The following is a 27,439-nucleotide window of genomic DNA, read 5'->3' as shown; positions in this document are numbered from 1 at the left end:
ACGCCCGAAGATATGTAATCAATGTGCCAAGCAAGCCTCCCTGGGAAGAGCATTCCACAAGCAGGGAGCCACCACAAAAAGGCCTTTTCTCATTTTGCTGCCCTCTGGAGCTCTCACAGAGAAGGTGCACATAGTAGGACCTCGGATGATTTTGGTGGCATCCAGGTTAATTCATATGGGGAGAGGTGGTCCTTGAGGTATTGTGGTCCTGAGCAGTTTTAAGGCTTTATAGGTAAAAACCAGCACATTGAACTGGGCCTGTAAACTAATTGGCAGCCAGTGCAGTGCTCAAACCGTCTTGCCCCAGTGAGCGACCTAGCTGCCAAATTCCGCACTAGCTCGAGTTTCTAATGTGTTGCAGTAATGCTGCTGCTTAGCTGATAGAACAACCTAAAATGTTGGCCCTAAGAATCTGTTAGTGGCATTTTTTGAAATCTGTTTTCTGGGCTACCTGCTATATCAGTCCCAGAATTCAACTTCTGACGCACATTCAGAGGCTTCCTTGTGTTTGTTGTACCTTCTGCATCTGTATTTCTGAATGCCAGAAGCATTCTGCTCAAGGGAGTTTACAAAAAAAGAGTAATCAGACTACATAAAACATCCAACGTCATCTTTTAGTGTTATACTAAAGGAACCAAGCACATTTAAAATATACAATGAGAACTCTATCCGAGTCCGTAGAATTTATAAAATGAATCCAAATATTTGTCTAAAGAAGGGATGTTTTGCAGTGATGACTGGAGATGGGATTACAGTTTCATGATACATACCAACTCTTGCTACATTGAGGTCAAAGTCAAGCAACATTCATCATGTGACTTTTTTACCATTTCGGTTTCATGTCACGTGATGAATGTGATGATTCACATGGTGGAAAACTGGTGATTTTACTACATTAAAAAGTAAAATTAGAATGTGGGGTTGAGCAAAGTAGCATGGTTGCTGTCTGTCTGTTAGTCATGCTTGAATTCTGTTTTGTAAGGAGGGGAGAGTGCTGTTGAATTCAGGTCCTGCTTGTGAGCTTTCTGTAGGCATTTGCTTGTCAACTGAGAACAGGATGCTGAATTAGATGGGCCACCGGACTGTTCCAGCAAAAGCATATGTTCTTAAGGATTTTTAAAAAGGGGTTTTTTTTTGTCTCCTCTGCCCAAACTTCTTGAGGACTTGTGTTTCAAGTGCAGCTTACAGGGCTACCATAAGCTGTGGGTGCTTTGGCCTCTTAAAAAGAGCATCAGCAGGGAACTGAACATTATTAGACTCTGGATAAATAGTATATTTCAAATTCCTTTTACGTTTATGTGTTTAGTATACATATCGGTCTCCCATTTTATCTCTTAATCAGAGGGGTTAAAAGCAAGAGGGCTGCCTTGGTCAGCTCTAAGGCAAAGGAGAGGAATAAAATGTTCCCCATCAATGCAAATATTTTATCCCACAAAAAGAGATATGACTGAACATTGATGGTATAAACTATATGAAACCTTCCACACCTCCCTCTACCCCCACTAGTGAATTTTCTTAGCCCTTTTGACTATGCAGATGAAGAGCTCAACTCTGAAGATTTAGCCAGGTGAGTTTTTGCAGTAGTATATTGGATGAAAATGAATTTTTGCATAATTCTTAATTCCTCTACATGCAGTGTGAATATATTCTGTGAAGAAATGTAAAAATCACATTAGGTTTAAGATACTGTTCTTTATTTGTTTGCATTCTTCTACGTACATTACATCTTCAGCACAAGCTGGTAAGGTATATTAACTTTTTCAAGCACTTGACAATAATTTTTGAGTGTGGATCCAGAGCTGCCCTTCTACAAACAGAACACCTCCCATTTGCGGAAGGGACTGAGATCTGTCAGACATACCTACTGCAGGAGGGTGGATGGGAGAGGTGGTCTTACTGATTTTCTTCTGCAAGCCCCCCTTGTGTCTTCCCCCTAGTTCTGAAGGGTCCCTGAACCTTCACTAGCAGATTTTGGGGGGGTACAGGTGGCTGTGAGGGGACCCTCTTCTACAATGGCTCAGAGCATCCTCTGGCTACGTCATGTTCAGTGCAGTTTTTTGTATGTGATGAATATATTGATGTAAGGCAGCTGATACTTTGTTCTGCTATCTTTACAAATTGAAGAGTTACTTTCAATGTATATATAACTAGATTTTGTTTCTATGTGAGGATAAATCATCTGAACCTCACAAATTTACACTTGCTTGCACCTTGCCCTACAATCTATCTAATATGGCAGCAATTTAATCAGTTCAGCTTCCACATAAATTACTCAAAAGCACGTAAAAATGCAATAGAAATAAAACATTACAGCATGCAAGACTGCTCTGCAGCTAAATCGTTAGCATCTTCTGACTCTTTCAGACTGGTTTTAAATGCTTATGAACAAACATGAAGCCCACCAGTGTGGACTTATTTTGTCATCAGTTTCAGGGTAGTTTAAAGCTGGCACAAATAATTTCCAAACTAGAAACATCTGCTAAGGGTGGACGCACTAGCTAAATTGTTCCTCTATTGTTACACAAGACCTTTAAACGCACTAGCTAAATTGTTCCTCTGTTGTTACACAAGACCTTTAAACTGGTGTTTCACGTTTGTAATAGGCAGTAGCAGCCCTTTACAGGTCTACTACCAGAATGGAACAAACTTGATTGAGAAGCATATACATCAACTGAGTGTTAACTACCAGCGCATCATTCCTTAAGGATGTAGGGATGCACATTACCTCACCCCTTTACCTGCATTCTGTACATATGTATATCATGTGCTTGCTTGGATGCACATCCAAAGCATTTGGATCAAACATAAGGTTTAAAATACAGTACTCTGGCTTTCCTTTGCTGCTAAATCTCGGTTAAGTCAAGGGGCAAGTCCTTTCCCTCCACATCTCTCTACCTCTATGCTGATTTGGCATTAAGTAGTGCTACCGTTCGGACACTGGTCACCAAGAGAAAAGCAGTGCAATTGGCTTAATTAGAAGATATGGTAGTGAACACTAGCTTTGATAGTATAGAGAATAGGCTTGTTATGACTCTTACATTTGAAAATGAAACCTTGGTAACAGGAACGGTCTGGCTACCAAATAGGCAGAAGCTGGTTATTACCATTCTGTTTTGCTGGCAAGCTTGCAAGGGCATGTGGCTGTTCCGTGGTAGAGGCAGAATGCCAACCTAGATGGCTGTTTTGACTGAACCAAGCCAGGCATTACATGTATTGATTAGTTTCTTTTCTACAGAGTTGCAGGGAAGCTCTTTCGACTTTACGTGCAAAGCAGATTTCAAATAACCACCTAACACTCTGTGCTGAGCCCGATAGGAATGGATGGTGAAGAGGGACAGTGTTTGGTAGAGTATATCAGGGTGCTTTCCAAAACGGGGTTTAAAATCAGGTCCAAACAGCGGTTTTAAAAAATAAATACGTATACAAATATTAAAAGAGGCCTGTTTTGGCCGATACCCTGTTCACTAAGTTCTGTTGCAACCACTTCGTTGCTTAGTGTTGATATGACTTGCTTTGCTTCTTCCACTGTCCCAATTAAAAATCTCATGTGTAATGATAGCATTTATTTATGCGATATCTTCTTTCCTCATTCTTTCTCTTTCACATAGGTGTTATTTATCCTAGACACAATATCTCTTTCCGTTTTTGTCTCATTACCTATAAATTCTTTTAAAATTATCCTAGATATTTTTCGAATATTCAGTATTTTTTGAACGTCTGCCTCTTGTGGACACTACTCTTCAATTGGATTTCTTATCTTTCTTTTTTAAACAGTCCCATGTGTAGTAACCCTAACAATAGGTGTAAATCTACCTGCTTTTCTTTATAAGAATGCATCATCATCCTTTGGTTCCACTGGCAATCCTTAACTAAAAAGAAACAAGCAAGGCTTTTTAATGCTTAGAGAGAATAATTGAGAAGGGCCAAGGCACACCTGCTAGCTGCCACATAGTGAGACCTTGGCCAAAGAGCAATATTGTGGTTTTTTGTTGTTGTTGCAAATATTCATGAGCATATTTCAGCATACATCACACATGTGCATCAACAGCAGTAGGAGGCTCCACTGTAGAGCAGGTATTCCACAAAGGCCACAGGATAAGGCCCAGATGAGTGTACAGACCTCGGCATCATTATCCCACTTTTCACATACATCCATTTGGTATGTATATCCAACCATTGCAACTCTGGTCATAAACAACAAAGTGCTCTTCGCAGTGTTTTAAGGACAATTCCCATAGATACACACTCTTGACGAAATACTGCAAGTTACAAGCAGTCTGTGCAACAATAAGGAATATTTGTGTTCAGCACCGTACATAACCAGTCTTCACTGTTTACAACACGGTTAGAGGTGTGAGTGTTAAGAATACACATTAACATAAGGCTTTTTGATTTTTTTACCTTCTATATGCAGAAACACACTGGCATGAAAAGCATTTGTCATTACGCTTTGCTATCAAACTACATTACAGTGGGAACCTGTCAGATATGCAACAGAGCTTTTACCATGGACATTGCATGCACAAAGAAACAAAGTGTAATAATGGTCAGAACCTGGGGCATACTTTATTTAAAGTTTACGTTAACTGCAAGACAAGACAGTATTGAAAGTCCCTTCTCTGCTCAGGAGATGAATAAACTAATCTGTAAGCTTTAGATGCTACCCACTGCACTGGTTTTAAATAAAAATGCTTACTTTCAATACAGAGAACTGCAAAAGCAAGCAATCTTACAACACATTCCTTTAATAAAATAAAAAAATGTTTACAAGGCAACAAGATTCAAATTACTATATCACAGTCCCCAGTAACATCAAGCTGCATAAGGGAAGTGATGAGGAAACTTATCTTCCAGTTAACCGTTTTAAGTGCTCTTCTTCTCGTCACCCAGTAAATTTATTGTTGCTTTTTTAGCTGAAAGAAGAAGAAGAAAGTGGCATTTATATATCGCACAACAGTATTTCTCTGGCCAGCTTACAATAAAACAAAAGTAAAACCATTTAGCACAAAGAGAGCCATAACAATGTATCATAAAAATAGCAGAGATAAAATCTATGTAGAGATAAAATCTCACAGCAGCACCAAAATGTTTGCTAATCTTGAAAGATTAGTAAGACTCCAAAAAATCGATAGATCACAAAAAAACCCCACAACCCTTAAAATCAGGAAGCCTGGGGAAACAAAGAGGTGTTTACCCGGTGCTGAAGAGATCACAATGCAGGTGTTGCTCGTGTTGCTCAAGCCTCTCTAAGGAGGACATTTCAAAAGAGGTGCCACCCTCTTTGGTACATGCCCACCTTATCTTGTTTGGCAAAGACAAAGGAGCTTTAATTATAATGGCATTGCTGAATTACTATTGTTCAGCAGCTGGAATTATCGCAGCTCTGGAAATGCCCTCCACATCAATATTCTTGAGTTATGGGTGTGCTTTTTTTTAAATGGCCCAGTGCTAAAAACTCTGCAACCTGTCTAAATTAAGCAGATGAAATATAATTGCATAGAATTGTTTATCCTGCTGCTCTTATTCACGCTGAACAACAAGGTAGCTGAGGAAACCAAACCTATTCTGTGGGACTTTTGCTGAACCCCAACATTCTCTCCCCTCCCATATTTGAGATTTCATAAGGTATTTTCTGTGCAACTCAAAACACTCATGGGCTCCCCCAGATGATGTCGGGACAAGAGTTTCCATCATTCCTGACTATTGGCCATGCTGGTTGTGGCTGATGAGAGTCCATAACATTTGGAGGGCTTCACTCCCCTGGGTTAGAGACTTTGTCTTTGAAAAATGAGTAGGGATTTTCAGCATCAAGTACCTGATTCGGTGCTTATTTGATGCAATCCCAGGTGTCCATGAAATTTGCCACTACTGCTCAGGTCAAAGCCAGTGCTACTCACTATGGTCAAAAGAACACAGACACATCCCATCAAGAGCTACTTGGGTTTTATAGTGTCTCTTCCTTAACGTAATATGGCAGTAAATCGTATGACTTAACTCAAATAAAACAGACCCACATGCCATAGTAAAGAGCCAGTGTGGTTAAGAGCGCTGGACTCGTAATCTGGTGAACCAGGTTCGCGTACCCGCTCCTCCACATACTGCTGCTGGGTGACCTTGGGCTAGTCACACTTCTCTGACGTCTCTCAGCCCCACTCACCTCACAGAGTGTTTGTTGTGGGGGAGGAAGGGAAAGGAGGTTGTTAGCTGCTTTGAGACTCCTTAGGGTAGTGATAAAGCGGGGTATCAAATCCAAACTCTTAGTACATCACATAGCATCACTTTTCTCTCTCCCCCTCCACCTTTGTTCAAAACCAGCTACATATTCACAATTATCCACAAAGTAGTCTAGCCAGGGCAGAAAAAATATTGGAATAAACTGGCCCTATAGACCTCACCTTCTTTAGTAATGGTGTCTGCTGTCTCTGCAGCTTTGTCTTTCAGATCCTTTACTACGTTATCCAGCTGAGCCTCATGCTTCAGGAAGAAGGGGCGGATAATTCGGTGGTAAAGCAGCTCTGCCCCATTTGAGGGACTTGGAGCCATGCACCATACCAGAAATCCACACTGCAAAAAAAAGGGGGGGGTGGAAAGAACCAGGAAACCAGATTTTATCACATTGCCTATCATTAGTGGCATAAAAAGATCTGTAATCCTCATGTCAGGACAAGATGGCATAGCATATGATCCAAGACACAGAGCTATAAATCCAGAGTCCCCGTGTTTGAATTTTACTTCTGCCATGGCAATAGATGCCTCTGCTTCACACACACCCCAAATACAGGGCTGTTGTAAGGACTGCAGTAAGATAATGTATTTGAAGCACTTTGAAAACTCTAAAGTGCTGTATAAATACTACATGTGTGGTTCACATTTGAAAACCCATGCAAATGACACTTATTGCAACATGCACCTAAGAGTTATTTTTGACACAGTCCTATGCTGAAGCCAATAAGCAGAAAGAATGCCTGTTCAATCCTATATGAAACCTCCAAGACCAGTGACTAATATTATGAATATTAGTTAATGGGAAGCAGTAGCAGGAGAAGACTCCTGCCTTCACACCCTGCTTGTAAGATGCTTCCTAGATGCAGCTCTGTGGCCACTGTGGGGAACAGAATGCTGCTCTAGACAGGCTTTTGCTCTGATCCAGTAGGTCACTTCTTAAAACCTAGGGAATAAATTGGTATGCCTGCACGGCAGATGGTATAAAGAAACGCCTGCATCACGGATTTTAAAAGCCAAACGTAAGAACCGAAGAGAGTCTTCTTGCATCAGACCAACAGCCCATCTAGTCTATAACCTTTTGTTCTCATAGTAGTCAGCCAGATATCCCAATGAGAAGCCCACAATCGGAAGCTGAGTGCAACAGCACCTGCCCTGCTTGTGATCTCCAGCCCGTATTCAGAAGCACACAGCCGATGATGGAGCCAGAACACAACCATCATGGTTTGTTGCCTTTAAGAGCCTTATTCTCCTCTTTAAACCTATCCAAGCTGGTGGCTATCACTACCCTCTTGTGGCAGTGAATTCTGTAGGTTGCCAACATACTGCTCCTAAATTTTCTGCAGGCTACAGTTGAGGATACAAGCAAACATACCTTAATCATGTAGTAGAAAGGGAACCAGGAGAGAAAGATGTCAGAGAAAAATTCCGCTATGCTGAAGACGCCATACACAACCCAATAGGTCAGCCACTGTGTGTCGTCATCTTTGTTAGGGCTTTCAATAGCCTTGATGCTGAAAGAAAAACATTAAAAGGGTAAGTCAACTCATTCCCTCTACAACACATACACACATGGTCACAGATCTACTCCAGTTGTTGTCGCTGTTGATTAAATTTGTATACCACAATTCATCTCTAGATCTCAGGGCAGTTCACAAACCGAGTGCTCACAGGCAAAGCAGCTGTCCTAGGTTTCCTTTTTTAGCATTATCTTTACAGTTACAGCTACAATCTTCTATAACATCTGCACTAGGGATACGAATGGGCTGCAAAACTAAATGCGCACACTACATCAATTTCCCACCAAAATCTGGTTTGCTAATAACGATCCTAAAAACAATCCTAAATGGTGGTGGTAAAATAATGTAGCAGAGAACAATCACTTTTTAAACCCTGTTGGCAGAACATGGAGGAAACATCTTTTTCTTTTTCTCTATGGCAGCCTGGGTCAGTGGGGATACGTTATGCCAGCTCCAAGGCTGGCATAGTCTTGCACAGGTGGTCTGGGGAGGTGGCATCCTGTTTGAGGCACATGATAATGATATGGTTGTGGTGATATAAGCTACTGTGTGCACCAGTTTAGCTATACACATGGTCAGGTAGCAAGGTTGTACACTTAAGAACATTCAGAAGTTCCAGTGATACCATGAAGATAAAACACACTTTGAGCATGGGTGGATTCCACATGTTTCACAAACCTCAGGGGGTCCACAGCCCAGGAGGCTCTCTGAAAAGCTCAGATGCAAGAAGCCCAGTGAGAATGTACTCCCGCCCCATTATATTGAAAGGCTACCAAACACCTTGGTGGATTATGAAACATCAAGAGCTATTGAGAATCGCTCACATTATACGCTGTCAAAGCCAAAACTGCTGCTGCCTCTTAAATGTGAATAATTATTTTAATGATCACTTATGCTAAGTTATTCTGTTGGAAAACACTGTTCTTTTTCAAGACCAGACAAAGCCTGTAATTATGCCATTTGCTAGTGTTAACATATCCATTAGATATGAAAACCCAGTGCAAAGTGAAATCAAGCTGTTTCGAAGTTCCTACCAGGATACAGGAAAAAGACTTGCACCTAACTGGAGTGAGCCAATAGGATTTTGGGGATGTGGCAGTGCAGAGATTTATCTAAATCAACGTGACACTCCAGAAAATGGTTTAAAGACTAAATGTGTAGCTGTACCATATAGTTTTTCTTAGGCTGTTTCCTGTTGTATTAAGATAAATGTAGGCGTGGGAGTTTGGTGAGGCAGCTGTCAGTTGCCTCTGGCCATCTTGTCAGAACAGCTTTTCTGCTTCAAACAACACAAGCGCTTTCTGCCACAAGAGCTTTCTACAGGTGTTTGCTTGTTACTGCTATCCAATCATAAACGTTTTCCAGTTCTTGCCATTTCCCCCATCCCCCCGCCCGAAAGGTATATTTGAACACAGCGAATACTTGCAAACACCTGCCCTTGATGGACCAGAAGGGTAGGTAAGATTTGAAGAGACTCTGAAACCGGCTTGTAATATATATGTTTGACCTACAGAAACATGTAGCACTTCAAAAACAACAGACGTTAGAAACTAGAAGAACAGGTTTTGTTCTGGGGGGAGGAGGGGGGGTAAGAGAATGAATAACCCATTTGGACACTAAATTTCTACTCTGCAATTGGGAAGAAATGTTTTAAGTTCCAGTGCTTCTGGGATAACAAACACATCCCGCAATAATCTTTCCTGCTGTAAGAAGATAAAGGGCAGTGCAATGACCTTTCCCCCCACTCTCTTGGCAAGGACCACCACTCTCTTTTATTCTGTTCCCAATATATGACTAATGTAGATAAGGAATAATATTTTAGTGATGTCTTGAAAGAGGGATCAGAGGGAGGATTTTCCCACCAGCTCAGTAAAAATGGGACGGGTCAAAAATACTTTGAAGTGAAGCCACTTGCCTGCTGACCTGGGGCAAGAAGTGTTTGCCACCGAATCAGTTTTAATACGTTTGCCAAAGAAACATTTTGTTCCGTTTTAAGTGCCTAAATCTCCCAGGCAGAGATCTGCTGAATCAGGACTTGGCTGAAGCTGTCAATTTATACCTCCAGCTCTATGGAGATAATCATATCCCAAACCAATTTCACTGGTTTTTCACTGGGGCTGAATGTACCAAGCACAATATGCAAAACCTAATTTGGTTGAGCAAATGAGAATAGAAATTGGAGGTTGCTGAATTGTGTTCAGGAGGCCTTGGGGTGGGGAGATTTTGAAATTCAAATTAAAAGACTCACTAAGCTAGATTTATTGGCAGGTTTCTTGAAAAGATGAGTTGGAATTGTCACATTGTTCTAACAACTTGACCCTCGAGAACAACTATCCAGTGTGCCCGAAGCAAATGTATTGTATATATTATGATCTCTAAGAAGGCAGAGTAGATTGAAAGCTGGGCTATGCCAAACAGTATGATGCAATGCATTATAACTGCAGGCTTGTTTTTAATGTCAAGTAGTTACTTAAACTATAGCGTCCATTCCGAAACTAATTCCTTCCAGATGTTTTGGACTTCACTTCTGACCATCCCCAACCTCTGGCCATACTGGCTGGGGCTGATGGGAGCAACAGTCCAGAATATATAGTGGGCACTGGGATGGGGAAGGCTGGACCGTAGCAACGTATATGAGGAAGCAGAGCATGATGCAGGCTTTCATCTGAAAAGATCACAGCCATGTGTTTTATTATAAGATTGGTGATCCACCATGGAGGCCATTTTATCCTCACTTTAGGTAAGGCAAGTTTGAAGACTGCTGTCAAATTTTCCAGTACCATACGCAGAATTCAGCACACTGAACAGGCACAAACAAACAGAGCTTCCCTTTCAATCCTTACCCAGTTTGCACATTGTGGTAAACCGTAGTTAACGGTTACTGTGAACACATTGATCTTGGCTGATCTGCCCCGTCCTGCTACCGCACAGGGAAAAACATGCCACTGTCTCTGGCTTAGCAATTATGTCCAAACCAGGAATTATTATTGTGGGTGAGACATTGTATTATTGTATTATTGTGGGTGAGGAGATCGCTAGTGGGTGAGGAGATCCCTGGTGAGAATCTCTGTCTGGGATCATGGTTTGTTTCTCTCAAACAAACTACAAGTAAGCCAAGAACAAACATTGGCTACAGAATGTGGGGCCAGCCACCTGTCAAATTTATTTCCAGAAGATAATCATCTACAGCACAGGGACGTCAAAGCACCATGCAGTGTTTGCAAATAACCCTGCATAGTGCTTTGAAGCACCGGTGAAGCCTAGAGTTACCGCCCATCAGCTGACAGGCAGTAACTTCAAGCCTGCTTCAGGGATTGTCTTTGCAACAGAGTCTCCTTGTGGAACTGATCCAGTGGGCTTCCAGGTCCCGTCATCAGCTGACAGGCAGTAGCTGGTTGTTGGGAGCCTAGGAAGCCCTATGTTCAGCTGAGCACCAACCACACAGCTGCTTTCTGCAAGGATCAGCTATAAGACCAAGTTTCCCATGGGGAACTCAGTCAAGTTGCCAATTCAGTGGGTTTGGAAAGAAGCGAATGCCATGTCGAACAAAGAAGGAATTTTTCTTTCTTTCCAAAGGAGGCACTGAATGCAGGACTCAGAAAGCCCTTTGCACTGTACTTCCAAGGTGCCTGGCAGACAGCTGACCGGAAGTCCTTCAGAGCCCCTTTCAACCAAGCCCTCCCAGCCTTTGCCTCCCTTCACCTGGTGACATTAATTGTAGGACAGGTGGCTGCAGCTTGCTTAAAAATATCCTGGTGGGTAAAATGAGGAGAGCTGGTGGACTGGATTAGGCCCATGGACTGGAGATTCCCCAGCCCGGTTTACCATGATGTGCAGATGAAGACAATGCCTGCAGTATGGAATTAGGCGAAGGCATTCTTGCTTTTACTGGACAGGGAAATTAATAACCAGGTTCAAAGAAGCTTTGATGCAGCCTAACATGAGAAGCCACATAGGCATGGGACACTATCAGCCCATGGACTTTTATGGGCAGCTGCTGTTTTAGTAGAGACACAGTGAACTTAGCAGAACGGTTTCTGGCTGACTTGAGAATACTGCAAATCAACAGCAGAGCACTGAAAAGCGCGGAATAAATTTCTGTTGCAAGAAAGAGACAGAGGGTAGCAGGCTTTCTTTACAAGTCCTTCCTATGGGGCATTTACTCCCCCCTCCAGCAGCACAATGGACAAGGAGGCAAAGTCACAAGAGTGACTTGAATAGTGTGGTAAAGGTGACCCAGGGATGATCACACTCTCTCAGCCTAATCTACCTGATACACAATGGTCCACACATTTTGGGCTACAATTTAGTAGAAAAGCCGCAAGTGGCCCCTTGTTTCTAACCTTATGCAACACCTCTGCATGAGTCCTGCATGAGCCCTGCTCCCTTCTCCCAGCTTCTAGCAAGGATCTGGAAAAGGACAGTTCTTGCAGTTACACTGAGCTTCAGTTGATTCCCACACATTTTCCTGGCTCCCGCGTTTGCAGCAGGGGCTTACGTTTGCAGTGGGCAGACGAGGCATTGAGTGGGTCCACTGCCTGGGTGGATAAGGCACTCAGAGTAGACAAGGCTTTTCTCTTTGGAGCTAAAAGGAAAGGCTGGCGTTTGTTTTGGTGCTGGGTGGCCAAGGTGCCCTAAGCACCTCTGTCATCCAACCCCAAAGAGCAAGCTATGGCCTTTTGTCTCTGCTGAAGCAAGGGGTGGGATTGTCATATGTTGTCATACGTGTGGAGGAAAACCTTAAACAGAGTTCAGGAGAGTTCCCAAAAATAGACCAGAGGCAATAGAACTTCATTCAGCAGAGCTTTACTTGTGCTGAAGGCAAATGTAGCGTAATGGTTATCATATCCAATACAATCAGGATTGGCTCAGTCCATACAAAATCCAGTTGCAGCATTTATAAACATAACTCAGAATAAGACTAAACCTTAACACTAAGAAACACTAAGAAACACCACACCAGAAGGAAGAGAAAGAAAGAAAGAAAGAAAGAAAGAAAGAGAAAAGTAAAGGCCCAGGGTCCTTTTGGCCTATATTTATAGTCAGCATGACTCTGCAGAATAGAGATATTCAGTTCAAAGCAGCTTCCCATAAGATATAACCCAAATAATCATTAACACTTCTGCCTCTACTTCTCTCACACAGAGAAGCTTCTAGTAGCTTTTTGTATTAATCAGAATAGAAAAGAATAGGAAAGATCTTTACAATGTTTTCTGCACTAAGAAATGCAAACTGAGAGGGATCTTCCCTCCAGTTGTGATACAGCCTCTAAAATTCCACTTCCAAGCAGGAGATAAAAGACCTTTCCTCACCCTTTAAAAGGGAAAGGCTCCTCTTGTCACGGCAAGCATTCTGGGTGGTACTGCGGACCTTTTCTTATTAAGCTGGTTATGAAGAGCTCCTTGGGTAAGGTTACCAGACACCCCCGTTTCTCAGGGACAGTCCCCGGATTTACAAATCAGTCCCCTGACAAAGTCCATCTATTTAGTAGGAAGTTGAAAAGTGTCCCCAGATTCATTGAAAAAAAATCTGGTAACCTTATCCTTGGGAGAAAAAGCAGGGTAACAGACGTGATAGACTGCTTCTGTCCTCTCCCAACCTACAGGAATGATTGTGGATCTACATGTGCTGTTTCTAAAGAGTTTGCCACAGAAATGCTCCAGAATTTACACGATTACATTCATTTGCAGCCCTTTTGCAAAACCAAGTAGGAATCCCTTTTTCCTCCAGTGCTCTGACCCACTTTGTTTCTTTTCTTTTTTTACTGTTACTTACATTTAATCTACGCATACTTTCCCTCTGGTGTTCTATGTAGGTCATAAACATTCAAATACCTTTGAGATACTAAATGAACTTTAAACTACTTTCAGCTTTGCCCAGTTATTTAGGCAGGGCCCAGCAATACTAAGAAAAGAAAAGGAAGGCTGATGCAATTAATGGAAAGTGATTTACCAGAGTGTCTGGAAGTCTGCAAAGTTCAGTCTTATGACAATACATGTGTTATAGGGTTCCCCAACTTAATTTGCCTTTTGCCCTTGCCTTGTACGGAGACGCTGGTCACCAATATAATTCTATTATTTACAATGAGGTGAGAAGGAACCTGAAAAGTCCAACAAGGAACAAAAATATGCAGCATGGGAGATGTCTGTGCTGTTGGCTAACAGCTTTAGCACATGACCACAAGAGCAGAATGCAGTACAGTACCTAGGAAAATAAGATAGAAGGCAGAAGAGGAAGGTATGAACCTCTATTAAGACTGTGCCCCCCCGCACAATACATGTAAAACACATGACTTCTCCCAAAGAATCCTGGGAACTATAGTTTACATCTAAGAGACCTTTAAACTACAGTTCCCAGCATCTTTGGGGGGGGGCGAGCCATATGTTTTAAATATAAGATGTGGATGTGATCTGCATGATCTGTAATTCTCTGGCATCAGCATAGGCATCTGCTTTAGGCACAGTGTTAGAAACTGAGATATGAAAGCTGGGAGCTAAATGGCACCTTCAACCTAGGTGCAACAATGGAATGTCTTTTTAATAACAAAGGTCTAGTCCTTCCCCTGTTCTCCCCCCTAATATTCTTAAGAGGGTCTCTCCTCCAGTCTTCAGGGAGTAGCTGGTAGTGGGAAGGCAGAAAAAGGCCCTCATTTCCTTCCGCTCTGCAGTTTTAATCTGAAATCTTAGGCACAGTACTGCGCCCAGAGCTCAGAAACTGCTCACCCTAATGAAATTCCGTGTCGCAAAATGCGCCTAGAACAATGGGAGTTTCGAACACTGCTTAAACAATGTTCTGCTTAGATTGCTTAGAACACTGCCCATCGTTCCATTTAGCTCACTGCAGTCTACAGCAGCAGCGGACAACATATGGCCACATATGGCCACCTGCCTAGTTTCAGAAGAGAGAATTTTAGTCCTGTCTGTTACATAAAGTGTCTGAAACCCCAGGGAGATGCACTGGAAGGTAACCAAATTAGCACAGTCTCGCCATAAGAGAACACTTTCCACAGACTTCTGCTATGCAACTCCCAAGATGAAGCAAACCATGTTGCAAGGCTCCGGCGAGCTATTTGCAGTTATCTTCATATTGTCAAAGTGACAACATAAAAACTGTTTGGTCCTGCAAAGCTTGGACGAGTCAATCACAGAAATAACTAGGATCATCCAGATGGCAAGTTGAGACTTAGCGAAACTTAAAACACCTTGGAAAACACAAGCACAGATATTTAGGAAGGCATTGTGTTAGCTTTTTCAAAGCCGAGTGTCCTGCAGTTCTGTGGTGTCGGAATTTTAAAAATCCTATCGCTTAACCCACTGCCGTTTTAGTTTCTCATGTACAATGGAGATTTCGCTGCAGCTTCACTAAACGTATTAGCCTGTGGATTTTTTCTACTCCCGGGGCAAGCAGTGTGCTCTGAAAGTGTTGTGTGCTATTATCAGACCCGCAGGCAACACATCACAGTGACAATTGTGCAATTAGCCTAACTGTGCAACTAGGCTATGCATGGCTACTTGGAAGCAAACACCACTCAATTCAATGGACTTGTTCCCATTTAACTGTACAGCAGAAATGGGAAGCCTGTGGGCCTCTGGGAGTTGCGAGACTACAACTCCCATCATTCCTGACTACTGGTTGTGTTGGCTGGGGCTGCTTCTATGGGAAAAAATCTATCACTAGATTTTTGCCCACACTTGTCCAATGCAAACGTGTCAATTCACCAGGTTGCTACAAGACGCCCTCCAAAAACAGGAAGCCTGCATCACTGGATGATTTGTATTTGTGGGAAGGGACAAGGAACTTTATAGAAATGACAGGGGCCACTGAGGCTGTCTCTATAGCAAATAACTACTATGTGAAAAGCAAACGGATTTTAAAAATGTGTTTGACATGGAAGCACCCACTGGACTTTACTGACCCTCTCTACACACAAGATTTCATACTACTATTTTATAAGCCTATGCTAGGAATCTGCTGTCAGGTTTAAGAAACTTAGAGAATGTATAAGGGAAACTGCTGCTGCCTCAAGTTAAGACTTTGGTCTGCAGACTTCTCACCCTGCAGGATGCAGAACTGTAAGCCAGTTCAGGCATGACAGGTACCTTGGTTCTCAAATTTAATCCATTCCGGGAGTCTGTTCGACTCCCGAAAAGGTTCGAAAACCATGGTGTGGCTGGCTGCAGGAGCTTCCTGCACTCAATGGGAAGCCGCATCTGACATTCGGCTTCTGAAAACGTTCACAAACCGGAACACTCACTTCCGGGTTTGCGATGTTTGGGAGCCAATTTGTTCAGGAGCCAAACCGTTCGACTGCCAAGGTACCACTGTATTTCAATGACACCACAGCCTTTGGAGTGTACAGAATCACATTTGAGCCTGGAGTTGGTCTGTGCTCATTATGTTTGAGTGAACTGGGGGCTGGAGAGCACATGCGACACCAAGATTTGTGTGACGAGGAAGGCACATTTTCAAGTTACCACCACTACAAAAATCTCCATGGTTGCATATTATCATTCCATATGGAGATTCCGGTTCAAACAAACACCACCTTGGTACAAAGCCCACCAGAAGCTCTTTCCTCTCTCTTTCAACTCATATGGGGATTTTCATTATTTACCAGTCAACTCTGGGGGACTTCTGTTTTACTTTCATTTCTAACTATTGTGTGTTTCCTAACCTGCTTGAAAATCCAAGTGAATCCAATGTGAACATACATATTAGAGGATTTGCATGTACACATGCAAGTTTTTTGCTACTTTTATTAACCTTACTCATCATGAAACCACATAATGGGAACAGCATTGATACCATTATCAAATACCATGCGGAGAATACTGCACTGCGCACTGGGAAGAGGAAAGAAGAATATATAGGTATGGCTATCACTGGATTACTGGCACTGGAACCTGTGAGGTGACTGCACTGAGAAGCATTTCAGGCAATATGAATGCTGTTTTTGGATATTAGATCTGCAAGTCACTAAGTAACAAACAAGCACATGTGAAATACTGATGCAAATTTATATAGTTTTTATTTATTTATTGTATGTATTGTGTTTGTTGCATAGTTCTGCATTAATGTGCATCAATGCTGTTTGCTGCTTAGGGGCCTCCAGGCTAAAAAGTGAGGGTGTGTGTGTGTGTGTACGCGCTCGTGTATGTATAGTTATAGATACAGTGGTACCTCGGGTTACATACACTTTAGGTTACAGACTCCGCTAACCCAGAAATAGTACCTCGGGTTAAGAACTTTGCTTCAGGATGAGAACAGAAATCGTGCGGCGGCAGCGGGAGGCCCCATTAGCTAAAGTGGTGCTTCAGGCTAAGAACAGTTTCAGATTAAGAACGGACCTCCGGAACAAATTAAGTACGTAACCAGAGGTACCACTGTATCTAAAAAAGTGGAGTGTGTGTGTATGTAGATATAGATAGATATCTATATCTAATCTATATCTATATTTATATCTACACACACTCACACACACCCCATGTCATACTCACACTCTATAAAGATACTGAGTACTTCCACGGGCAAAAAAGTTACAAATAAGAGGAGCTGGCCGAGATGCTGTTTATGAACATAAGCAGACAGATTTATAGGAGACATCCCATCAATATCCTATATACGATCAAACTAGATTTGATGTTGGAGATCTACAACTGAATCTTCTGGTGCTGAGGATAGCTCAGTCAGTAGAGCATGAGACTCTTAATCTTAAGGTCATGCGTTTGAGTGCAAAAGATTCCTGAATTGCAGGGGGTTGGACTAGATGACCCTTGGGATCCTTTCCCGCTCTAAAATTCTCTTATTCTATGCTGCCTTCTTTGTTGTTGTTAAAAGTGGCTGGGCTGAATTGACCACAGTGCGGGTGGAAGGCTTTAACTTTTCCCATTATGTGATTTCTTAATCATAAATCTATAGCAATGGTGTTATTATCCCTGGGGGTAGGGGGTTGTGAAGAGAGAACACAAGGACCCATGTTGTCTTACCCAAGTTCAGTTGTCTGAGAACTGATGCAAGGCTAATGAGGAAAGCTCTCTTTGATCTGTGCTGGCAAATTCACACATACAAGTTCTCACTTGATGTCGAGGGATGTGAAAAAGCACTTTAGCTTTTCCAGAACACACAGGTGCACTTAAGACAGGGCACTCACATGTGAAATTCTCACCATCCTTTCCCAACGCAGTGCTCGTTTCACAAGAAGATTGCAAAACTGCAGTCTTTTCCATCGTAAGGCGCGGCTCTCATCCTAATCCATACCAACTGTTAACATTCAGCCTTCAGTCAAGTTCCCATTAGATGAGCCCAATGTTGCAGCCGCCAACAAAATGCCCTGTTCTTATGTGTATTAAGGCTATATCTTGTAAAGAAGGGGAAGACTGTCTAAAAACCCCTGAAATAATTGCTTAACGTTGGCTGGATCAGAACTTCTCTCTAGTTTTTAAAAAATAGGAGGCCCACACATTTGCTCAAATACCCACCCCCACGGTTCCAAAGTGACATTATCAACATTTCAGGGCACAGAGCCAAAATTTTCATTGCAACAGAAATTGTCAAGGTAACCTTTCCTTCCAGACAGAGTTCTATTATTTCCAAAAGCTTTTGTGGCCTTATGATGCCTAAATCGTGCAAACCCATCTGATTCTACAGCACAGGGCAATGGCAAGATTGGGAATTGGGGGGTCAGCCTACTGAGTGAGGCAGAAGCTTCTCACTACAGTGGTACCTCGGGTTAAATATGCTTCAGGTTACGTACGCTTCAGGTTACAGACTCCATTAACCTAGAAATAGTACCTCGGGTTCAGAACTTTGCTTCAGGATGAGAACAGAAATCATGCTCCGGCGGCACGGCAGCAGCGGAAGACCGCATTAGCTAAAGTGGTGCTTCAGGTTAAGAACGGACCTCTGGAACGAATTAAGTACTTAACCCGAGGTATCACTGTACTAAGCTCTAAGGATGCTGTAGCCCTATCCAGGGAGGGGCCTGGCAAGTTCTGAAATTGCCTTAAGAAAAAACCCAAAACAATTCCTTGAAGGTTTGGCAGCCACTTGCAACCTGGCAAAAAAAAAAGAGGGAGGGAGGAGGAATGGAAATCTATAGCGCATGGGCCCACTGTCTCCAAAGTTACCAGTTTCAACAGGCAGTTCCAGTACACAGAAAGAGGAAGAGGCTTCTCTCCCCGAACAACTTACGAGATGTATGCAGGATAAGCGAACCCAATCAAGTTGCAAAGGAGGGACGCTCCATAACCGAACACCAGATAGATGGCTAGCGCGGCACCAATGGCTGAGAAAGAAAGCAGAAAGTCAGTCGGGGTGGAGAGGAGCCCTCCCTAGGCCCACAATAAAGCAAAGGCTTGGTTATATAAAGATGGAAGTTTCCTCAAGGGCTGAGGCGGGAAGGAAACGAATGAATTCCTTCCACGGGGCTCAACCCACAACCACCACAGCCCCCAACATAAAGCTGGAAAACCGGGGCACCACATCTTGTCCTCTGTTTACCGTGAAGTTTAAACCTCATGGGGGTGGCGGGAGAAGCTAACCTGTGATACTGAAAGGGTACATGGCAGATCCGAGACACAAAGCGATACTTAGTCCAGCCCAGACACGTCAGCTAGTCAATTACCATCTTGTGGGAGTTTCTCTCTCTTTCTTCCCCTCCTCTTCCTCCCCCAAATTTCTCAGAAGGCACCAGTAATTTCCCTCCAAAAGTAGGGCTGGGGTTCCCCCTCCTGCTTCTGTCGGGGCACAGTAATACATACAAAAATCTGGTGGTGGGGTTTTTTTTTTTTTTACCAACATGGCATAAGAGCAAGAGAGATGAAGCAGGAGGCGGGGGAAGGAGCTGGGCTGTTGTAACCTGAGACCAGCCCGGTTTTTACAGCGGCTACTGCTGGACATTCAATCCCAAGGGCTGAGACTCCCGCACCACCTCCTGCTCCCCCCCCCTCCTTGGACACGGTGCCTAAGCGCCTTCTCCTGCCATAAATGTCGCCCAAGAGGGAGAGGGAGAGAGGCAGGTGCCAGGCCCAGAATCTCTTCTTCTTCTTCTTCTTAATTAATTTTTATTGGAAATTTTATTTACAACACAACCCCCCCCAAACACAGAAATCCACCCCCACCAGACACAACCATAACAAACAAGCATAGTATACAACAATACAAACAACCAAATAAAAGACTTCATTTTTCCTGTTTCTGGCATCCTTATTTACTTTTTATAAGCTGTTTCCTTTATGAATAATTATTAAGATTTTCCTAATTAAAACTTAAATATCCACAAAGTCTCCTGCAGACGTTAATCGAAACAAGTCCAGGTATGAATTTTAGGGCACTGTTTTGTGAAGTATTCTCTGCATTTCCCCCATGCTTTTTGAAATCCTTGTCTAGTATGATCTCTAATTGCAGTTAGAGGACCAGAATCTCTTTGCCCCACCACCCAGGACCCCTGGCATGGGGGGGGGGGGGCGAAACGCCGCTTTCACTCCCATTATTGCGAAGCAAGCCAGGGTGGAGAATGCGTGGGGGTGGGGACTGGATACTCCCTTATTATGCAAAGCATCTGTTTCAGTGCTAAGAACATTTACGGGCTGCTTTGCATTTTGGCGTTTGAATCGGCGTTGAGATGCCAGATGCAAACGCTTCAGAACAAAGGAGAGGATTAAAAATAAATAAATGCAGGGCCGTCGGGGCCGTAACAAAACAAAGGGCTTCTTTCCTCTCTTCCCTTTCAGAAACAACCTCCAGTTTCATCGTTTTGGAGAACATCGCAGGATCACATCGGCCCTTGTGGACGTGATGTTTGGTTGTGGGTGGAGGAAGGGGGAGACCAGCGCGGGTCGCAGGGGAGGTTTTGGAACAGAGGGAGGAAAAAAGAGAGACGGCATCACGGAGAAGAGACGCCGCTCCTTACCAATGGCGATGAAGGACCTGTTCACGCCAGTCCTGCTCTCGATTTTTTCCAGCACGGCTGTTAGGCAGTTCTTCTCGTGCAGGAACTTGTCGAACCTCTGCCTCATGGACGCGGTCATGGTGGCGGGACCCCTTCCCTCGGACAGAGGATCCGAGAGAGAAAGAAAGCGGCTCTAGTCTCCTCCAGGCGCAATGCAAAGCGCTTCTCAGCAGCTGGCGACGGACCCGGGCCTGCTTTGCTCGCGGAAGGGAAGGCGGAGAGACGTCAGGAGCAGCAGCAGCGGCGGCATCATGGGGGGCAACGTCAGCACAAGCCCGGCCCCGAAGCCCGCCCTCCGCCGCCGCTTCGCCTCGAGTCTCTGCAAAGGAGCCACACCCAGGCTCGGCGGAAGCGGCTCGGGGCTTTCGCGTGGCTGGGGAGGCGGGGAGCCCGGGTAGAATGACCCACGCAGAAAAGGCGCAGGAGAATAGCAAGATTGGGCGTCGAAAGCTTTTCCCTTCCACACACCCCACCCTGTCGTTTGAAACCCCACGCATCGGCCTTTGCAAATGGAGGCCTTGTAAGAACGAGGGTGCAGGGGACTTGCTTATTTATAGCAGCTCGGTGTTTTCTGTCTTTTCTGCCAACAGTTCTTGGCAGTTACGTGCATGAGAGAGAGAGAGAGAGCGCACAGCCACACCCACGCCTTCACATTCAGCATAGATGTAAAGGACAAGGCTCCCTCCAGATCTTGGGAACTGTAGTTCACAGAGCTACAGTTCCCAGAGCTCTTAACAAACCACAGCTCCTAGGATTGGGGCAGGGGAGCCAACTGGTTTAAATGTGTTTGTATGGTGTGCGTCAGGGGTGCCAACTTTAATACAGAATTGGGGGGGCAGGGATAGCTGCCACCCCATCAAGTAAATAAATAAAAATAGTTAACTAACTGACCGATGGCAATGCAGATAACTCAGTTCTTCGGTGCCCCAACATAAAACCTCTCCCACCTAAAATAAATACTGGCTACGCCCAAGTAAGTCCCACCCTACAAAATCCATCACATGCATGGCACACTCTATTTGAATGGCATTGTCCATCAACTTTGGGAGTGGCCTTCTCAAATATTTTATTTGGGGGTGGGCGAAAGGCCTAGGAGTTGGCTCCTATGGTGTTCATGTCTCCTCAGTCTCCCTGCCCCCCCTTTAATTCACTGTCCCCTCTCCTCTCTTGCTTTAATATCCATCCCAATTAAGAATTATAATCAACCTGAAAGCTTGACTGCTATTTTATAATGTTTCAGTCTGACCAAGTAAAAGGTATTGACTGATTGTGCTTTCTCCCCCTTCCAGACCAAGACACAGTACCTTTATTTTTAATGTATTATGTAAGGTACTGTATTTTCCATAATACATTGGCTCTCATTGAAGGGTGCTGGTTATTTCTATGGGATAAACAAACTGTTTCTAGATCCACTCTTACCTAGCCAGAAGAAAAGCTACAGTAAATAGTTTGTCATCGTCATCATATACTTTTATTGCGCTAGCCATAGGCCATGGCATCATTCGGAAAAATAACAAGAGGAAAGACTGCAATAACCAGAAAAATCATCAGGCACCACACATACAATATAAACCACGGTCACAACTACTAAGATCGTTTGTTGCATAAAATAGAATAGCAGAAGATTCTCTAGTAAAATGTGCCAAATTAAATACAGTATCTGAATCCCCTTTGCAGTTGACCGCTATTTTATCTAGTTCTTTCCTCTTGATCTTCTTAGCTGCCAACACATACAGTGCTACTTTATGTTACAAAGTCACTCATATCGCTCAGTAGATAGTTAAGTTTACCCCCTCTATCCAGTTTCTTTTATAGGAAGAAGGCCTTTTTAAGTTCACCTGAAGTTGCAACTAGTTCCAGCTGTTCCACATCTAGCTTGTCTGGCTGCTGAGTGGGGAGGGAAAGATGCTCTCCTAGCTGCCATCTTCCGGTGAGCACCATTGACTTGGACCCTGAGTCTTCCCGTAAATAGGTAGGAAACACAGAATGCAACAGGGCAGTCTGTCATGTGTGCATTGTGGATTTTGGAGTATATGTTTTACAGGGACTGTTTGTGTGTCCCCTAGGACTCGTTCCAGTGGGTGTGCTGGTGACACGGGTCACCATGTTCTATCCATGTTATGTTCTGTCCAATTCCCTTACTTGATTTCCATTTCTGCTTCCAACAGACATTGAGTATTCTGGGGCCACTGAACATGCTCAGTGGACTGATTTAGGGTATTTTTGCCCACTCGTCATTTTTGTCTAAAATATTTTTTCCACTTCTGCAACCTTTGAATTTCTCCTGGGCACGGTAATACCGTACTTTTCCGTGTATGAGGTGAGGGGTTTTTTTACGTTAAAATAATGGTAAAAAAATGGGGGCGTCTTATACATGGGTAGTGCAGAGGGGTGGTGGTGGATTGTTTCCTTCCGTGAGCAGTAGATTGTCACTGGCATTAGTGTGGGTGATTTGTTGCTGTGGCAATGGCTGCTGTTGATTGGCTGCTGCTGCGGCATTTGGGCAGCCAATTGGCAGCGGCTGGCGGTGATCGGAAACACGATTGGAGGCTTCTGCGTCGTGTGCTATCGGAAGCGTTGGCCAGCCGGGTGAGCGTTTTCAGGCACCCCCCCAAAAAAAGCTCAACAGCCCTGGGCAATCTCCCCCCATTTTCTAAATATTGAGTCCCCCATGTCTTATACATGGGGGCGTGTTATACACAGAAAAATACGGTAACTCCCTCTTGTTTCACAATAGGCCCATTTTATTTAAATGTCTGTTGGCACTCATCAGCTCACAATTAGAGAGAAGGATACCATATCATAGTACAGTGGTACCTCTAGTTACAAACTTAATTTGTTCTGGAGGTCCGTTCTTAACCTGAAACTGTTCTTAACTAGAGACGTGCTTTCGCTAATGGGGCCTCTTGCTGCTGCTGTGCCACCGGCACACGATTTCTGTTCTCATCCTGGGGCAAAGTTCTCAACTCGGGGTAACTCTTCCAGGTTAGCAGAGTTTGTAACCTGAAGCGTTTGTAACCTGAGGCGTTTGTAACCTGAGGTGTTTGTAACTCGAGGTACCATTGTAGTAGTTCGACAACCACACTTCCCTTATAGTCATCTCTGGAGCTAAAGTTACAGAGTTGGGACTGCAGAGATACAGTGGTGCCCCGCAAGACGAACGCCTCGCAAGATGAAAAACCCACTAGACGAAAGGGTTTTCCGTTTTTGGAGGCGCTTCGCTAAACGAATTTCTCTATGGGGTTGCTTCGCAAGACGAAAAAATCTTGCGAGTTCCCGCGTTTTTTTCTCACTTTTTTCTGTCCTTTCCCTAAGCGCTAAGCCGCTTATCAGCAGAACAGCTGATAAGCCGCTTCTCAGCTGATCGCTAAAAGCCGCTAGACCGCTAATAGCGCTAATCTGCTAAGCTGTCAATGGGCTTGCTTCGCAAGATGAAAAAACCGCTAGACGAAGAGAATCACGGAACGGATTAATTTCGTCTTGCGAGGCACCACTGTACAAAGTAAGCCTAGGTAAGAGATTGTTAGTCTGTGGATTATGCTGCATTCCTTTGCTCCCCAAACTTTATTTTCCACTGATTTATTGTTATTTTGCAATGTAGAATGTAGGTATTTTATTCCCATAGGTTATACAGTGGTACCTCGGGTTAAGTACTTAATTCGTTCCGGAGGTCCGTTCTTAACCTGAAACTGTTCTTTACCTGAAGCACCACTTTAGCTAATGGGGCCTCCTGCTGCTGCCACGCCGCCACAGCACGATTTCTGTTCTCATCCTGAAGCAAAGTTCTTAACCTGAAGCACTACTTCTGGGTTAGCGGAGTCTGTAACCTGAAGCGTATGTAACCCGAGGTACCACTGTATTTGCTGAACTCAGTAGAAGGCTTACCTATGTGCCATCCATTATTATTTATCCTCTGCAATTTTATGGATGCTTTTCTGAAGTATTTTAAGTACTGAAAGGAAAAGCGCTTCCTTGCAAGCATCCAGTAATGCGCGACAAGTATACAGTGAGTCAGCTTTTGCAGTTGAAATGGTAGTGCTTATGTACAATCTGGAGTTTTTGGCATAAAAGTGGCACTCCTGGATGGACTGATAGCAACTAAAGAGCCTGCTGATGCTGGCATCGTAAACCTTCAACAAGGGACATTACAGCATCGCTGCTGTGTTGGAAGTACATTTTGTGAGACAGCCGGTATTTGAAAGTTGACTGCCAGTGCCGTGTATTCCTATTCAGCGTCAAAACAAAAACAATAGTTGAAATCCCTGTGGTACGCACATAGTACTGTACACACAGAGCATCAAATATAAATGCATAATTTGGCAGAATGACTCACTGCATCATGTGTTTATTTGTTTTTTGTCTTCTGTGATTCTGTGGGTTGGCCCATTTCTGTGTAGAGTTAGCATATTGGAACAAGAAGCAGAACATTATCAAGGTCTTACTTAGTATGCTGACAACTTGTTTTTACTGGTTCTGTAATGTGACATGCAAAACCTGGTGAAGAGCTCACTGTTTCCCTGTCTCCACTCACCAGCTTAATTTCTACATGTAAAGTTGCTCATTTTTATACTTTTGATATGCCTTTAAGAGTGTTTTGCTCTCCTGCCTCGAACAGCTGTTGATGTTTATCTCTACTCAATGAAAAGCCTTTGCAAATGCACCTGAGGTCAAAAACACAGGAGCAGGCAAGGCCATTTTATTTCTGGTCTGCTGGCAACTTTCAACTCAACTATTTCTATTATTACTTTCTGTTATTCTCAGAATAAGGCTTATATTTCTCTACAGGCAGTGGCAAAGAGTGTTTTAGAATGCAGTGTGCTATTTTCCAAAACTGTGTTCAAAAGTATATACTGTATTAAAATTGGAGCAAGTGCAAAGTGGTATCTGATCAGGGATCAGCTTCCATGTATTTTCAAGTGGAGCTTGACACAGGTGTCCTTCACAATTGTGTGTGTGGTTTGTCACTGTATCCCTCTAAATGCAAAATCAAACAAGAAGCCACCCGTTGTAGGCAGGCAACCAATGAATGAAACTGTAAAGAAATAACAAGGTCAGTATTCAGACTGTCACAGGGAATTGACAGTTCAGATAACCAATTTGAAATTTAACAACTTGAGTGGCAAAGATGGTTTAATAAGCCTGCACCAAACAAGTTAGCTGAGATTAGGACCATCTAACAGGGACTATAGCTATTGCACCGTTATAGTTTTTACTCATAAGCCATCTTTGAAAGATACTATCTCGAAGGGAGAGGGGCATATACATGAATAAGATAAAATAGTTGAATACCAGCAAATACAGGTTATTAGTGAGTTATTTTCAGGGGAACATGTGTGGTTTTGTTTTTAACAGGATGGGGAATACTGAAAACGGGTTTATTTACAATCTCATAGTTTGTAGTTTTCAGAGCCCCTGCCACATCCTAGCCTTTTATCTTTTTCTCAAAGGTCTGGCTGTCCTTTGTTGTTGTTGTTGTAGGCATTGTCTGAATGCTTAAAAAAAAAAAAAAAAGCATGCCACCCTCTGGTGGCTGAAACTGATATAGAAATGTTTTTATGTGGGAAGTCAGCTGATAATGCTGTGTATAGAATGCAATGAACAAATATATATTGAACATAGCACTGAAATGATGCATTTCTTGTGGGTTAGGGTTATGGAAATGTGTTGCCCACAGCAGTTAATTAATTCATTATACCGCCCTTCATCTGAAGGTCACAAAAACCCATTCCCACGTTTTAGTTTAGTATTTTGCAGAGGAGCTCAGCATGGCTTACTTCTGAGTTGATTGCACTATTGAAGTCTCTCTTGTTTGAAAGTCTCCATAGTCTTAGATAAATCTAGACATTCAGTTAGCGAAAGGTGGAATAACAAGTTCCCTTTGATGACAAGAGGAGTATTAACAAGTTGCATGGTAAAACCACAATCGTGAGTGTTCATAAAATGCTGGCTGCTCATGCTGCCTGCGGGGTGGGGCTTTCTCTGTGGAGCCTCTCAGCAAAGAAAAACTGTAGAGCCACATATGACTAGCAGGCACATTTTTTACTACCCTTTAACCCAGGCAGAAATGGTTCAGTTTCTTTGGAGCGACAATAATAGTTTCGTAACGCACAGAGTGGCCCTCTATCTACTGGCTGCAAAACAAAAACACGGGGGGAAAGTAGTTAGATAAAACTGCTATATTTTTTTGGTGGCGATTCAGAAGTTTAACCTGAAATTAAGCAGTTGTTGTCTTTGGTTACTTCTCTCTTTTGGACAACAGATGTTGGCAAACTGGATTTTAAAATGGCAAAACAATATTAGAATTGGAGCTGTCACAGAGAAGCAAAAGATGTGTTTTAATGCTCAGAAGCTTTGCAAAAATACTGATTTATGTTCCGTATTATATTATTAAGACTATTGCCTAACACAAGTTTGCCTTGAACTTGAACAATAAGCCTGTTAGCTTTTTTACTACCCTTTGAGTGATCTAGCTTTATATGCTGAGCTCTGGAAGTATCAGAAAATGCATTCGCATTATGGGGTAGGTTCAGCAAATGGGCTTCGATAATCTCACGTTATCTATCCTAGGCCTTAAAAGACGTGCGTAAAATCGTAGAAATCAACGGAGCTGGAGGGGCCCAACCCCGCGCAAAATCTGACTCGTGTTCATATGGAGGGGCTGGGAATTTTACCCACGAAGCTCAGATCACAAGCTGATAAGGAGCTGGCTGGATCTGAGAAATTCTCACTTATCCCCTGAGCATGTGCA

General features: G+C 43.3%; 2 protein-coding genes across 6 annotated transcripts in view; one reads left to right on the top strand and one right to left on the bottom strand.

The window, feature by feature from the left end:
* Nucleotides 1-1,677: 1,677 nt before the first annotated feature.
* Nucleotides 1,678-20,789, bottom strand: REEP5 (receptor accessory protein 5). 5 transcript variants are annotated; one of them, XR_014556090.1, is made up of 6 exons: nt 20,653-20,789; nt 18,933-19,026; nt 7,598-7,736; nt 6,396-6,564; nt 2,574-4,913; nt 1,678-2,528 (listed from the first exon to the last, which is right to left on the bottom strand). XR_014556090.1 is itself a non-coding variant. In XM_083702476.1 (5 exons), exons 1-5 carry the CDS (start codon nt 20,768-20,770, stop codon nt 4,864-4,866), a joined length of 570 nt encoding a protein of 189 aa, XP_083558602.1. In that variant the 5' UTR covers nt 20,771-20,789; the 3' UTR covers nt 1,678-4,863. The 5 variants fall into 5 exon arrangements, 2 of the variants coding, with proteins under 2 accessions (XP_083558602.1, XP_083558603.1); XR_014556091.1 differs by having other exon boundaries at nt 1,678-2,543; nt 2,582-4,913; XR_014556092.1 differs by lacking the exon at nt 20,653-20,789 and adding an exon at nt 19,283-19,383 and having other exon boundaries at nt 1,678-2,543; nt 2,582-4,913.
* Nucleotides 20,790-21,115: 326 nt separating this feature from the next.
* DCP2 (decapping mRNA 2) overlaps nt 21,116-27,439 on the top strand; it is a 27,166-nt gene continuing 20,842 nt past the window's right edge. Inside the window, exons 1-2 of the mRNA XM_083702421.1 lie at nt 21,116-21,211; nt 22,495-22,663. The gene's annotated coding sequence lies outside the window, so the exon portion shown is untranslated. The remainder of the gene's footprint in view (nt 21,212-22,494; nt 22,664-27,439) is intronic.

Source organism: Podarcis gaigeae, assembly GCF_964106915.1.
Source record: "Podarcis gaigeae genome assembly, chromosome: 11".
Lineage (NCBI taxonomy): Eukaryota > Metazoa > Chordata > Lepidosauria > Squamata > Lacertidae > Podarcis > Podarcis gaigeae.
The sequence above is the reverse complement of the archived record's forward strand: the minus strand, read 5'-3'. Positions and strand labels throughout refer to the sequence as shown.